The sequence below is a fragment of the Eretmochelys imbricata genome, chromosome 14, assembly GCF_965152235.1.
Source record: "Eretmochelys imbricata isolate rEreImb1 chromosome 14, rEreImb1.hap1, whole genome shotgun sequence".
NCBI lineage: Eukaryota > Metazoa > Chordata > Testudines > Cheloniidae > Eretmochelys > Eretmochelys imbricata.
Window position 1 is genome coordinate 25,954,592 of NC_135585.1, and position 13,612 is coordinate 25,968,203.

General features: G+C 44.5%; 1 protein-coding gene across 15 annotated transcripts in view; it reads right to left on the bottom strand.

The window, feature by feature from the left end:
- The window catches only part of MAP2K4 (mitogen-activated protein kinase kinase 4), a 168,017-nt gene that overhangs the window by 78,980 nt on the left and 75,425 nt on the right, over window positions 1–13,612 (bottom strand). For 8 of the 15 annotated variants that reach the window (XM_077833809.1, XM_077833813.1, XM_077833817.1 and 5 more), the window contains one exon: window positions 7,582–7,684. In XM_077833809.1, the coding sequence (XP_077689935.1) occupies window positions 7,582–7,684 (103 nt within the window). Of the gene's footprint in view, window positions 1–7,581; window positions 7,685–7,899; window positions 9,627–11,673; window positions 11,707–13,612 lie in introns of those variants that run through there. The other 7 variants (XM_077833812.1, XM_077833808.1, XM_077833810.1 and 4 more) reach the window with 2 other exon arrangements.

The following is a 13,612-nucleotide window of genomic DNA, read 5'->3' on the forward strand; positions in this document are numbered from 1 at the left end:
TGTGTATTACCTCACGCACCTCATCCCTAAGTAAAGCACCTCATCCCTAATACTCACTTTTACTTTTTTGTCAGGCCCCCATCAAGGGCAGCCTCCCTATTCAAGACAGCACTTCAGGATGTGCTTAAATCCTATTGACTTCAGTGGAACATAAGCACATGCTTAAAATTAAGTACATGCTTAAGTGGCATAGACTTATGCAAGTGTTTAAGTGAACATAAGAATGATCCTACTGGGTCACACCAAAGGTCCATCTAGCTCAGTATCCTGTCGTCCGACAGTGGCCAGTGCCAGGTGCCCAAGAAGGAATGAACAGAACAGGTAATCATCAAGTTATCCATCCCCGGTCGCTCATTCCCAGCTTCTAGCAAACAGAGGCTAGGGACACCATTCTTGCCCATCCTAGCTAATAGCCATTGATGGACCTATTCTCCATGAATTTATCTAGTTAGTTTTTGAACTCTGTTACAGTCTTGGCCTTCACAGCATCCTCTGGCGAGGAGTTCCACAGGTTGACTGTGCTTTGTGTGAATAAATACTTCCTTTTATTTGTTGTAAACCTGCTGCCTATTAATTTCATTTGGTGACCTCTAGTTCTTGTGTTATGAGAAGTAGTAAACAACAGTTCCTTATCTACTTTCTCTACACCAGTCATGATTTTATAGACCTCAATCATATCTCTCCTTAGCCGTCTCTTTTCCAAGCTGAAAAGTCCCAGTCTTATTAATCTCTCCTCATATGGAAGCTGTTCCATATCCCTAATCATTTTTGTTGCCCTTTTCTGAACCTCATTCTGTTCGCTTTTTTGACTGCCGCTGCACATTGAGTGGATGTTTTCAGAGAACTATCCACAATGACTCCACGATCTCTTTCTTGAGTGGTAACAGCTAATTTAGACCCCATCATTTTATATGTATAGTGCATTCCTGAATCAGGGCCTTGGCTATCTACATAGCATTTAGATGAATTATACTGTCTTTCTTAAACAAGAATTTTTGTTTCCAAGAGGCACAATAATTAAATGATAAGAAACTGCACAGACCTTGCACCCTGAATAATGTAAATACTATGAATTTTGTTTTTCATCAACATAAATCACTTGAACAGATACAGTATTTTGAAAGTTCATCAAAACAATTACATATTATGGTATTTCTCTGCCTTTGTGTTATATTATCATGATAACAGTGCTAAGTACTGTACAGCTATGCAGGAAAAAAGCATCATACTATGCCAGAATATCCATACTAAACTCATTAAATAGACACAGTAATCGTGGCCACAGTTGGGGCTAAACAAACTGTCCATTCTTTTTAGGCTTCATTAAGTGGTAAGGCTTATGATTAAGCCTACAATTTAGTCATGGGTATTTTTAGTAAAAGTCATGGACAGGTCATGGGCAATAAACAAAAATTCACAGCCTGTGACCTGTCCATGACTTATACTATAAATACCTCTGACTAAATCTGGGGGTGGGGGGGGGCACTGCTGGGGGGAGAACACAGGGGGAGGGGAGGCTGCTGAGGATCAGGGCCAGGGCCAGCGGCACCAACTGCCGGTCGCCGACAGCAGCTGTTCTGGCTGCCCCAGGACCGCTGCTGGGGGCTGCAGACAGTGGCTGCACCGGCTGCCCCTGGGGCCAGCCGCACCGACTGCTGCTCAGGCAGTCCCCAGGACCAGCTGCCTGGGCCTGCCTGAGCAGCAGCCAGCACAACTAGCCCCAATGTCGCTCCAGCAGCGGCCTGTATGGCTGGCCTCGGGGCCATCTAAGCAGGTGGCCCTGGTATCAGCTACACTGGCTGCTGCAGAAGTCACAGAGGTTGTGGAAAGTCACAGAATCTGTGACTTCCACGACCTGCGTGACAGACACGGAGCCCTACTCATGATCCAGTAGCCATGTACAGTAGTAAGAACTAGAATCCATCTTCACTCTAAAATCCTCCACTCTAATCCCTTCCATTAGAACAGCAGTCACAAACCGGTCCATCGCGATCGACTCATTGATCCTAGACACTCTCCCAGTCAATTGTGATCTCCGGTTGCTAAAATTCCGGCGGTGTAGCGGGGCTGCCATGAAGGCAGGCTCCCTGCCTGTTCCAGCCCCACGCCGCTCCCAGAAACAGCCAGCACGCCCCTGTGGCCAGGGGGGCAAGGGTCTCCGCGTGCTGCTCCTGCCTGCAAGCACCGACCCCGCAGCTCCAATTGGCCGGGAATGGGGAACTGTGGCCATTGGTAACTGCGGGGAGGGTGCCTGCAGAGAGGGGCAGTGCATGGAGCCACATGTCCCCAGCCCCACCTAGGGGCTGCAGGGATGCATTGGCCCCTTCCGGGAGCAGCATGGGGCTGGGGCAGGCAGGGAGCCTACCTTAGCCCCACTGCGTCACTGACCAGGAGCCAGCCAAGGTAAGTGCTGCCTGGCAAGAGTCTGCACCCCAACCCCCTGCCCCAGCCCTGAGCCCCCTCCTGGAGCCAGCACCCTGAACCCCCTCCTGCACCCTGAATCCCCTCCTCAACCCCAAACCCCTGCTCCAGCCCTGAGCCACCTCCCAGAGCCAGCACCCCATTCCCTTTCCTGCACCCTGAACCCCCTCCTGCACCCCAAGCACCTTCCCCAGCCCAGAGCCCCCTCCCAGAGCCAGCACCCCAAACCCCATCCTTCACCCCAACACTCTGCCCCAGCCCAGAGCCCCCTCCTGCACCAAAACTCCCTCACAGAGCTTGCTCCCCTCACCCCCTTCTGCACCCAAACATTCTGCCCCAGCCCAGAGCTCCCTCTGTACACAAACTCCCTCCCAGAGCCTGCACACCGCAACTCCTCCTGCACCCCAACACTCTGCCCAGCCCGGAGCCCCCTCCTGCACCCAAACTCCCTCACAGAGCTTGCATCCATCACCCCCTTCTGCACCCCAACACTCTGCCCAGCCCGGAGCCCCCTCCTGCACCCAAACTCCCTCACAGAGCTTGCATCCATCACCCCCTTCTGCACCCCAACACTCTGCCCCAGCCCAAAGCTCCCTCCTGCACCCAAACTCCTTCCCAGGGCTTGCACCCCTCACCCCCTCCTGCACCCCAACCCCCTGCCCCAGGCTCAGCCCGGAGCCCCCTCCCACACTCCGAACCCTCATCCCCAGCCCAGAGCCCACACCCCCTCCCGAACCCCAACCCCCTGCCCCAGCCCAGTGAAAATGAGTAAGGGTGGGGGAGAGCGAGCAATAGAGGGAGGAGGCAGAGCTTTGGGGAAGGGGCAGGGCAGATCCTGGGTTGAACTTAAATTCAAAAAGTGATCTTCTGCGTAAAAAGGTTAGAGACTACTGTATTAGATGCTTCACATTGACATCCTCCAGTCTGGACCTTCCCATAAAGCAGCCACACCAATGTCATCCAGAACAAGGGCAATTAACTTGATTTCTCAGAAGCACCCAAGCCTCACAGCCACGGGCCCTTTATTCAGAGGAAGAAAGTTTTTAAAAACGAAATCCACAGTATGAATTGTCCATGGGAGATTAACCCAACAAACACAAAGATACTTCAAAAAGTAACCTCCAATTGCATCCAGCTACTCAATAGGAGCCTGATATTTCAGATGCGCTGCACCCTCTGCCCTCAAGTTAAAATCCAGGTTCTGTCAGACCAAGTAAGGTTCAGAGGTGAAGACTTCTCCCCTCCCTCCGGTGACTACATTAAGGTGGTGTTGCCTTCTGGGATCATGTAGGAGTGGGTGTTCAGGGAGCCAAGTTGCAGACTGGTTAAGGCTTTGTTTTGAAATACATCCCAGTTTATAATCTCAGTCCAAGTCACTCTGAGTCAGGCTTTTATTTAAAGGTGAGTCTAACTCCCGCCCAGATCTTAACAGATTTACCCCAAATTTAGAAAATGTTGAGGGTGAAATCATAGCCCCGCTGAAGTCAATGGAAGTTTTGCCACTGACACAAATGGATGTTACCCTCCATTTTCTGTACTGAGCAGGTGCACAGGGTATTTAGTTAATCAACATCCTCTTCTTTCAACTTTCCGGTCCCTTGTAATGGAGCATAACTCCCGCAGAGATACACTGACTGACTGCTCCAATGTGCTGGGAGGTGAGTGTGTGTGATTCCTCTATCACCACACATAGAGTCTCGGGGTTAGGCTCCTAAATGCCTACAGCGCATATTTTTAAAGGTAGTTAGGCACCTAAATACCTCTAAAAATCTGACGTAAGGTCACTTTTGACAATTTTACCCCAGGTCACATACTAAAACTGCCCCAAAAAAACTTACTTTAAAAAAATTGAGATGTTTATTTACTATTAAAGGAAATGATTGGCTAATCACAGTGAACTGAGCCAGGCACAACACAGCTGTCACTATGGAAGCTTCCCTGTGTACCTCAAATCTCTACTTGAAGCACTTCCAGCTGGTTTAGTGCTGATCTTTCCCCTCCCTCTGGCACCACTTAGCCAATGCACATGGCTACTGCTCTGCCTCAGAATCACAGAAACTAAAACTCTGCTCCTAACTCGAGGTTATCTCGGATTCTATTTTTTCACACTGGTCTCCATTTTTTTCAACAAGTAAGATGACAAGAAGAGCTCACAGATGGAGAGTGTGGGGGAAGGGGGCTAATCTCTGCCCACTGGCAGGAGTAGGAGGGCCACACCTAGGCTGCATAATAAATGGACTGGGTTGCAGCCATCCTCATATTTAGTAGAGCTATGGCCCACAAAGACTTTAAAAGCCAGCAGGCAGCTCTGTCAGATCATTTGGCTCAATATGGAGAGCACTGCTTGTTGAGAACTGTGGTCTTTGGATGGTTCTCCTCTGCATGAAATATAAAGTGACTTCAGGCTACACTGTGAAATTCTGAAGGACACATTTGGCCTGTGGAATATACTTTGGTCACCTCTTCTGTAGTGGCGTCTTTGTTTCAGTAGCAGAATTTATACGGACACTTCCTCCTTCCTGTCAAAGGCCTCAACAGAACAGAAAACCCCATTCATTACCCATCTCTCCATTTGCATAATAAGAAACCACAATTTCTTACCTGAAAATCCACCAATCCAGCCTGATCAGTTCCCCGATCACAACCTGTCAATCAAGCAGAACACAACTAATAGGCAATTACATTTTGTGGCACCTGTTGGTCACTACTAACCGCTTCCTCTCAGCTTCCCATAAGTTATTTCCAGAGCTCAGAGAAGAAAAAGGTAAAAGAATAATTTGACAATACCAAATTCTGCCCTTTTGGAGGCAGATACAGTGGGACAGCCTCCGGATTGGTGGATCCAAGTCACAGAAACCTAAATTTCATGTGAGAAATTAACCTCTCTGTATCTTCAGATCCACCCATCTGGACCAACGGGATGTATACAGCAAAACCCATCAAGACAGGGAGGTCAGCATTACTGTGCTGAGCCAGCACTGACATATGAAACCAAAAAGCCCAACACCACTCAATCCACAAGGCTTGTAGAAGAAGCAGCAACATAATAAATAGAAAACAACCTCAGTCAGAATGGCCCTTGAAAAATGGGAGCCAAATGGTCTGAAATATCCAATCCAAATCAATCATCCAGCAATCTTTCTCATCAAAAGAGAGAAAAACAGTTCCAACCCATCTCAGGGACTGGAGAGGCCTCTCCACAGAGGGAAAAGCGCATTTGCAGTCACATGCTGTAGCCCCCATCAGTGTCTAGAGGAGCACGGACCTCTGGAACTGGGCAAGGAGTACAAGCAAAAGACAAGAGTGTTGTCTTTGAAAAACAGAACCCAGAAAGGACAACCATAAAGAGCACAAGGATAAAAAAAGATGTTCTCTCAGCTTGTCCAGGCCACCCACAGCAAGAAACAATCCTGAAACACAATTCGTGATAAGACAGGTCACACACCTCTCTGAGTCTATAAAAATGAGCTAATCCACCCTTCAAACAGAAAAAGCAGACACCATCTTAGCAGACACACATCGTACCATCTTTACCTTCTGTTAGTTTAACACTGTATCTAACCCAGAACAAGCCCAAATTCACTGTGCTCCAGAGAACCAATTATCCTAGCGAACATCCTGGTCTCCAGCCCCCTTCACAACTGCAATGCCCACATCACCAGAGTAGTACTTACTAAAGAGCAATGTGACCGGAGTCACTTGCATAAATATGGAACTTAAGATGTCACGGCTTCAGGCAGAAGATTCTTCCATGCTTGACAGGAACCACTATTTCCCAGATAGACTCCAAGACAGAGACCACTGGAAATAGGTACACTGTGAAGGCAAGTCACTAGAGATGACCCACTAGGGGAGACTGAATACTTTATGAAGCAGGGTGGAGAGAGAGGCCTGAAAAAAGGAAAGGCTCCAAGGTAACCTCCTGTGAAAAATCATCAGATATAAAGAGACTGACTAACTGGAAAATTCTGGAATCCTCCAGCCAATGACACAATCTGTTTGTGCTTAAAAGGGGAGAGAGAGAATGGCCCCTAAGTGTAGGGCATTTTAAGGAAAAGAGAGCTGGAAACCTCTATCCTGGTTCTGGGAGGATGATGTCCCTGAGATCTGCTGAAGTGCTCACAGGAAGTTTCTATATTTTTCACCTACCAGCACTGGCTACTTGGGTATCAGAAATATTTTCCTAACTCAGCTGAAACTTGCTCAAAAAGCTCCAAAACAGAGGGAGCTACCAGAGACAGGAACAAATCTCAGGGAATATATTCTGGGGAAGTAGAAGGCACTGAGCTAAAGGGAGGGTGCAGCAACATGCAAAGCAGAAGCATATTAAAAACAAAAACACCACCAAAGAGTCCAGGAGCACCACAGACAGCTGGGGAAACTTCAGGGACAATCTCTGAGACTCGCCTTTGGCAAAACTCTTGATATCTGGTAAAGAAACCTGAAGAGGAAAAATTAGGGACATCTTTGCACACTAGCTGAGCTCTGCCACACTTACAGGTTGTGGGTGGGTCACCCATCAATCCAGATTGGTGGATCTGAGGATACAAAGCTAATATTTTCTGTGACATTTTATCATGTCTAATGTCAGAAGCAGTTCTGTTCTCCACTTACATTCAACTTTTACATAAAGCTATCCCTGACTATCTTGCTTGGAAATTCGGTGAGATCTAGTCACTAAGTAATTCCCCAAGATATGGATTTTGGTAAAATTACATTCTTCAGTCTACTACTTTCATTTTAGGGCTACATGGTGTATCACATTTATATGTCTTTCACAAGTAAACATAGGAACAAGAACTTGTCTGTAATGAAAAGCAATAAGCACTAAATAGAGAGACAGGAAAATGACAGTGAACAGAACTGGAAATTAGGTATAGGCACAATCTGCGTGTGTATCAGCTATAATTTAAGTGACAGCTCTCTGTCCAATCCTGAAAGGCAGTAGCCCCAATTTAAGACAGGAAGAGTCCTAGCTTATCCTTTTTCAAATTTATTAAAAATCATTAAAACAAACCCTTTTACACTGATTCAAACTAGCATTTCTTTGAACAGTCTATAATATAACTGAAGCAATGAAACTACCTTTAAATTAACATTACATGTTAGAAGAATAATTTCAGAATTGTTTCATCAGTGGAGCCTTGATTTTATACTCACATGTGAGGATTTTGGAAAGGAACTCCAGACGTATTGAGAGTAAATCTTGCTGTGGATTTGAAAGGTGGATTTGCAAAATTCAACTTCAATGCTTTGCGTTTACCTGGGAGAAATGAACAGAAAGTAAAACTGTTGTGGGCAATAAAATATCCTGTTCTGCAAGCATCTGGAATTAACCAGAACAAAAAAAAAAAAAATCCCAAAAACGTAAAATGTAAGAAAAGGGAAATGTATTTCACATTAGCATGACCACACAATGCTAGTGGCAAGAAAAGAGGAATGGAATCAGATTTCACTCCCTAACTCTCCCCAACTCACTATATGACTTTGGGTACATCACTTTGCCTCTCTGCACCTTCACTTTTCCCCATCACTTGGCCGCTCTGCACCTGCGTTTTTCCGCATCTGTAAAATGCACATCACAAAACTCTCATTTCACAGGAGTGTTGAGATGTCCAGTAACATTTGTAAAGCACTTGAGATCTGTGAATGAAAGAATCTATAAAAGTAGTACAACTATAGTTCTTCCTTATACATGCTGATATGTGCTCTCCAGCAACTTCCAGACAAAAAACAACGCTAAAATGGAGTTAAGGCTGACAGTACCACATCACAAAAGGGCCAGCTTCCTCCACATCATAATTGACTTCCTCCACAAACTCCACAGTATTAACTTGCTCCCTCAGAACACTGTCCTCATCATCAGGGATGTCACTTCCCTATACAACAACAACTCTCAGAATGACAGCATACCTGCCTGCCTCAAATATTTACAAGACAATGGAGAACACTCAGATATCCACACCAACACACATTGCCAAATTCATCCATTTCAGCTTCACCAACAGCAACTTTCCATTCAACAACACTTTATCCAAACCATGGGAGCAGCCAGGGATACTAGGACTGCTCCCCAATATGCCAACCTCTTCATGGGCCACCTTGAAGAAGAATTTCAAGACAAATGCACCACAAAACCAATGATATACCTGAGATACACTGATAATATTTTCATCCTCTGGACCGACAGCTTAAACTCCCTCATGGATTTCCACCACAGTTTAAAACAATCACCACCCCATCCATTAAACTCTCTGTGGAACACTCCCACACTAGCATCAGCTTCCTGGACACCACATTCAGCTTCAGCAATGGAACCCTACAGACAACCATATACAAGAAACCCACGGCTCACCACACCTACCTTCACAGATCCAGTAACCACTCCAAACACACTAAGAAATCTGTTATGTCTACAGCCAGGCTCTCAGATACCACAGAATATGCTATGAGGAGAAAGTCCAAGATCTGCACCTTAACACACTTAAAACTGCCTTCACCAAACAAGCACACTCCACCAGAGAAGTAGATCTCATCATGGAATGGGCCACCCAAATACTGTTAGAGGGCCTGCTTCAATACAGAAATAATATCCCCTCTGACCACACACCCCTAGTTGTCACCTGCTACCCCACACAGGAAACCATACGGGGTATCATCAAACAACAACAACCCATACTTGATGGGGACCCCGTCCTGAAAGAAATATTTCATGAACTCCCATTTCTGACCTTCAAACAACCCCTCCCCGCCAACCTCTCCAAGCTCATCATCAGAAGCAAACTCCCCATAAAGCAGTACACACCAACTCAAAGCGACACTAGACCCTGCCAGAATAGATGCAAAACCTGCAGACGTATCTCCACTGCTAAAATGATCAACATCACCCACAAAACACCTTTCAAGATCCATGGGTCCTATGCCTGCCTAGCACATGAGGTGTACCTTATGCAGTGCACTAGATGCCCCAATAACAACTACGTGGGTAAAACCAGAAAATCACAATGCTCTCAAATGAACTCACACAGGAAAATGATAAAAGACAAAAACACCCTATCACCTGTGGGCAAACACTTTTCACAAAGCAATCACTGATCTATCAGTCCTCATTCTCAAAGTAAACCGGCACAACATGTGCAAAAGATGAGCCTGGAAGCTTAAATTCATCATTCTGCTAGACACTAACAATCATGGACTGAACAGAGACACTGGATTTGTGATTTATTACAACGATCTGGAACCCACTAACCCCTCTCTTTGTCCTAAAAAGAAAAGGAGTACTTGTGGCACCTTAGAGACTAACCAATTTATTTGAGCATAAGTTTTCGTGCATCCAATGAAGTGAGCTGTAGCTCACGAAAGCTTATGCTCAAATAAATTGGTTAGTCTCTAAGGTGCCACAAGTACTCCTTTTCTTTTTGCGAATACAGACTAACACGGCTGTTACTCTGAAACCTCTCTTTGTCCTATGACTGCAGAGGTGTTAACAGCCACTCTACTTTGAATAGTCTCTTACAATATGTGCTAACTACGATCTGTTCCACATTGCATTTAGCTGTGATGCTAGGAGGACCTTTTCCAGACATGCAGAAGAGCTGTGTCTGGAATGCTTGTCGCTCCCACCAACAGAAGTTAGTCCAATAAAAGATATTACCTCAGCCACCTTGTCTCTCTAATATCCTGGGACTGACATGACTACAACTACACTACATAGTACCACATCAGTAATTTAAGAGCATAAAACATTACAGGGATGGTGTAATTATTCCAAACACAAGTATTACAGAGCCAGGACATTAAAATTAAAGGTTAAAGTTAAAAGAAATTCAACGTGTTAGATTTCGAAATGTGCACTTAGGACACCCAAACAACCTTAACTCTATCCTCCATTGACCCCATTCAACACCCATGCAATTACAATCATGCATTTTAGTGTTTGAGGTTTCAGATTAGATTAGCCAGATTTTTAAAGACATATTAGGTTGGTTAAAAAAAAAAAAATTCCTTCCCTCCTGGTGTGACTACAGGACAGAGATAAGGATTTCGGGTATCTTAACTGTGCATTCCCATACCTTAACATACTTGGTTTCAGAGTAGCAGCCGTGTTAGTCTGTATTCGCAAAAAGAAAAGGAGTACTTTTGGCACCTTAGAGACTAACCAATTTATTTGAGCATAAGCTTTCGTGAGCTACAGCTCACTTATGCTTGGATTTCTTTTAAGTGCAACCTTAACTCTGACATTTCTGGCTCTGTAAGGCTTTGTTTTGGGATAGTTACCACATCTCCATAATGTTTTTACCCTTAGATTACTTATGTATACTTCTAACCTTAACCCCATTTTAATGAAGGGTTTGTCTGGAAATGTCTGGCTTTTTTTTCAAATTACTAAAGATGTCATGTATGAACTTCAAACAAGGAACTCAAAGGGAATGCTACCATGTGCAAGTGCTAATATTCTGAAGAGTTGTAGTATCAACCTGAAATCAATTTTCTATTTTAACTTTTAGGGACAAATTCACTGGGCAGATTCATACAGTATATCAGTCAGTTAAACTGGATTTACAATAGTTTTGCATCTTCCGAGCAGTGGAAAGTGGGGCAGGGAGAAAGAATGGGGCTGTGCAGACAGGGAAGGGAGGGGAACATAGGCATGTGTGTAGGCCTGGGCAGGAGTAGGGCTGTTAGGGAAGGAGGCTGTATTAAGTAGCCTGTGACAGGGGAGATGACAGGGAGATGGGGGTGCCCAGTGTCTCTATGCTTGAAAAGCTCCTTCTCTGCTCTGGCTCCAACTCCCCTAATAGTGCTACCTCAGTGCACAATGTGGCCTAGGGAGCAGTGCTGTCGGGAACCTAATAATAAAAGATTTCTTTTTATGCAATCCTGAGTGCAATGAAGAAGTCAGAGCAAGCAGAACCTAGAATGGATCTCATTCCCCAAGAAGATAAAGATATGCCTGTTTGTGTGAGCCTTCAGAAATCTTGCCACATTTGATGATAAAAAAATTACTAAATAGGACCTGCAGGTATATTCCCCTTTCTAATGCCCACTATTTTAAAACACCTCTCTATTCCAAACAACTGTCTAAAATGTTTCTTTTGGCTCTCAGAGAGCCTTTCATTCATATTCTTCATTTGTTCATATTCAAGGTAGCAAAATGAATAAATGGTTCCTCAGCACTGGATTCCAGTAATTTAATAACACCGCATTTCCAAATCTTTGCTCTTAATAAAAGACAGTCATTTTCACACTTACTTGATTCTGCTGAAAAAGTGTCCAAGTGGACGTCTGTAAATTAAGGCAGAGAATAATTTACACTGAGCTCACATAAACCCCAGTCTGTAATTCTCTCAAGGGGCTTGGCTGGAGTGTACTTTATTATATACAGTACTTGAGAAAGAATGTGTAAGGCATTAATTGCATAAACATTTAAAAATTTCTAGAAGCTTTATGATTTTTCATTAAGGGATGAGGAGCCTCTTATAAGGCAGCCGTCCTCAGTGAATACACAGGGTGACTTAGGGACAAAATAATATGAGGTTTGATATAAGTGACTTAATAAGGAAAGTCAGGAATGCTGATTTAAACACAAAACCCAATGTAGACTTTTAAACTGACATCTTCTTTGGGAGGGGATTGCTTCTTTCTAAGGAGGGCAAAACAGCACACCTAGGCTTTTACCTTATACTTTTTTCACACGTTAACATTTAACAAATAAACCTTCTGCTGTCACAAAAAACAAAGACATGGTGCAATCTCATCTGTGTGCTTTGAAAAGGGAGCAAGAAGCATCATGAGAGAAAGGGTGGCTCCAGAAGCTTCAGGTAGTTGTCCCTCACAGAGGTCAGGCAGTGAGTACAAGGTGCCTCTCCTGGAGGCATGAGGCCTCTAAATTTGGGTCCACCTCTCTCTGTATTGTATTGAAGCTGTCCTAGGCAGGTGGTAATTTTCTGCATTGCTTGGATGGCGCTAACTTTCTTGATGCAACTTCTAGAGTTCCTTTACCATAGTTCAGAGGGCACCACCTAATATCCTGCATTATGAGGTATGTCTGTATTATCAACTTCAATTGACAGAGCCTAACTCAATGCAAACTAATCCACAGCAGTGCATCTACACTCATAATGCATTTATGTTTCAAACCAGAATAAGCTCTTCCAATATAAGTACTTTAATACTCATATAATTGCATCTGCAATAGCGGGGTATAACTATGCCAGCATAATTAAACTGCAAAACTTGAGTGTAGAGACAAGGCCTGAGACTCTAACCCTGGTATACCCTAAGAACTTACATTGGCTTGTTCACACCCCTGAGAAACACAGCTGTACCAATCTAATTCTTGGTGTAGACCTAGTTACCGCCTCTTGGGGAGGTGGAGGTAGATTACCTACATCAGTGACTCTCAGCCTTTCCAGACTACTGCACCCCTTTCAGGAGTCTGTTTTCTCTTGCGTACCCTCAAGTTTCACCTCACTTAAAAACTACTTGCTTACAAAATCAGACATAAAAATACAAAAGTGTCACAGCACACTATTACTGAAAAATTGCTTCCTTTCTAATTTTTACCATATAATTATAAAATAAATCCACTGGAATATAAATATTGTACTTACATTTCAGTGTATAGTATATAGAGCAGTATAAACATGTCATTGTCTGTATGAAATTTTCGTTCGTACTGACTTCACTAGTACTTTTTACGTGGCGTGTTGTAAAATTAGGCAAATAGCTAGATGAGCTGATGTACCCCCGGAAGATGTCTGCGTACCCCCAGGGGTTCACGGGCCCCTTTCTGAGAACCACTGACCTACACTGATGGGAGAAGCCCTCCCATCAGCATAAGTAGTGTCTACACTGAAGTACTACAGCGGCAAACCTGCAGCAAAGCAGCTGTGCCGCTGTAGCATTTTAAATGTAGATACGCCCTAAGCTCTGACCAAGGACTCTCTCTGACTATGGCCATGCCAACACTACACAATTTTGCTGACCTAACTTATGTCGGCATAGAGCCACAGGAGGTATTACATAGCTTTTGTGCGTGTGCCTACTTTGCTCCTTGTGTCGTTGGTGCGCGTCCTCACCAAGAACAGTGCACCAGGGGTGAGTATCATACTGTGCAAATAGCCACCATCCAGAGCAGGCTGTTTTGGGAAGTTTTTGCAAATGCTGACGGGACAAAAACAAGTCATGC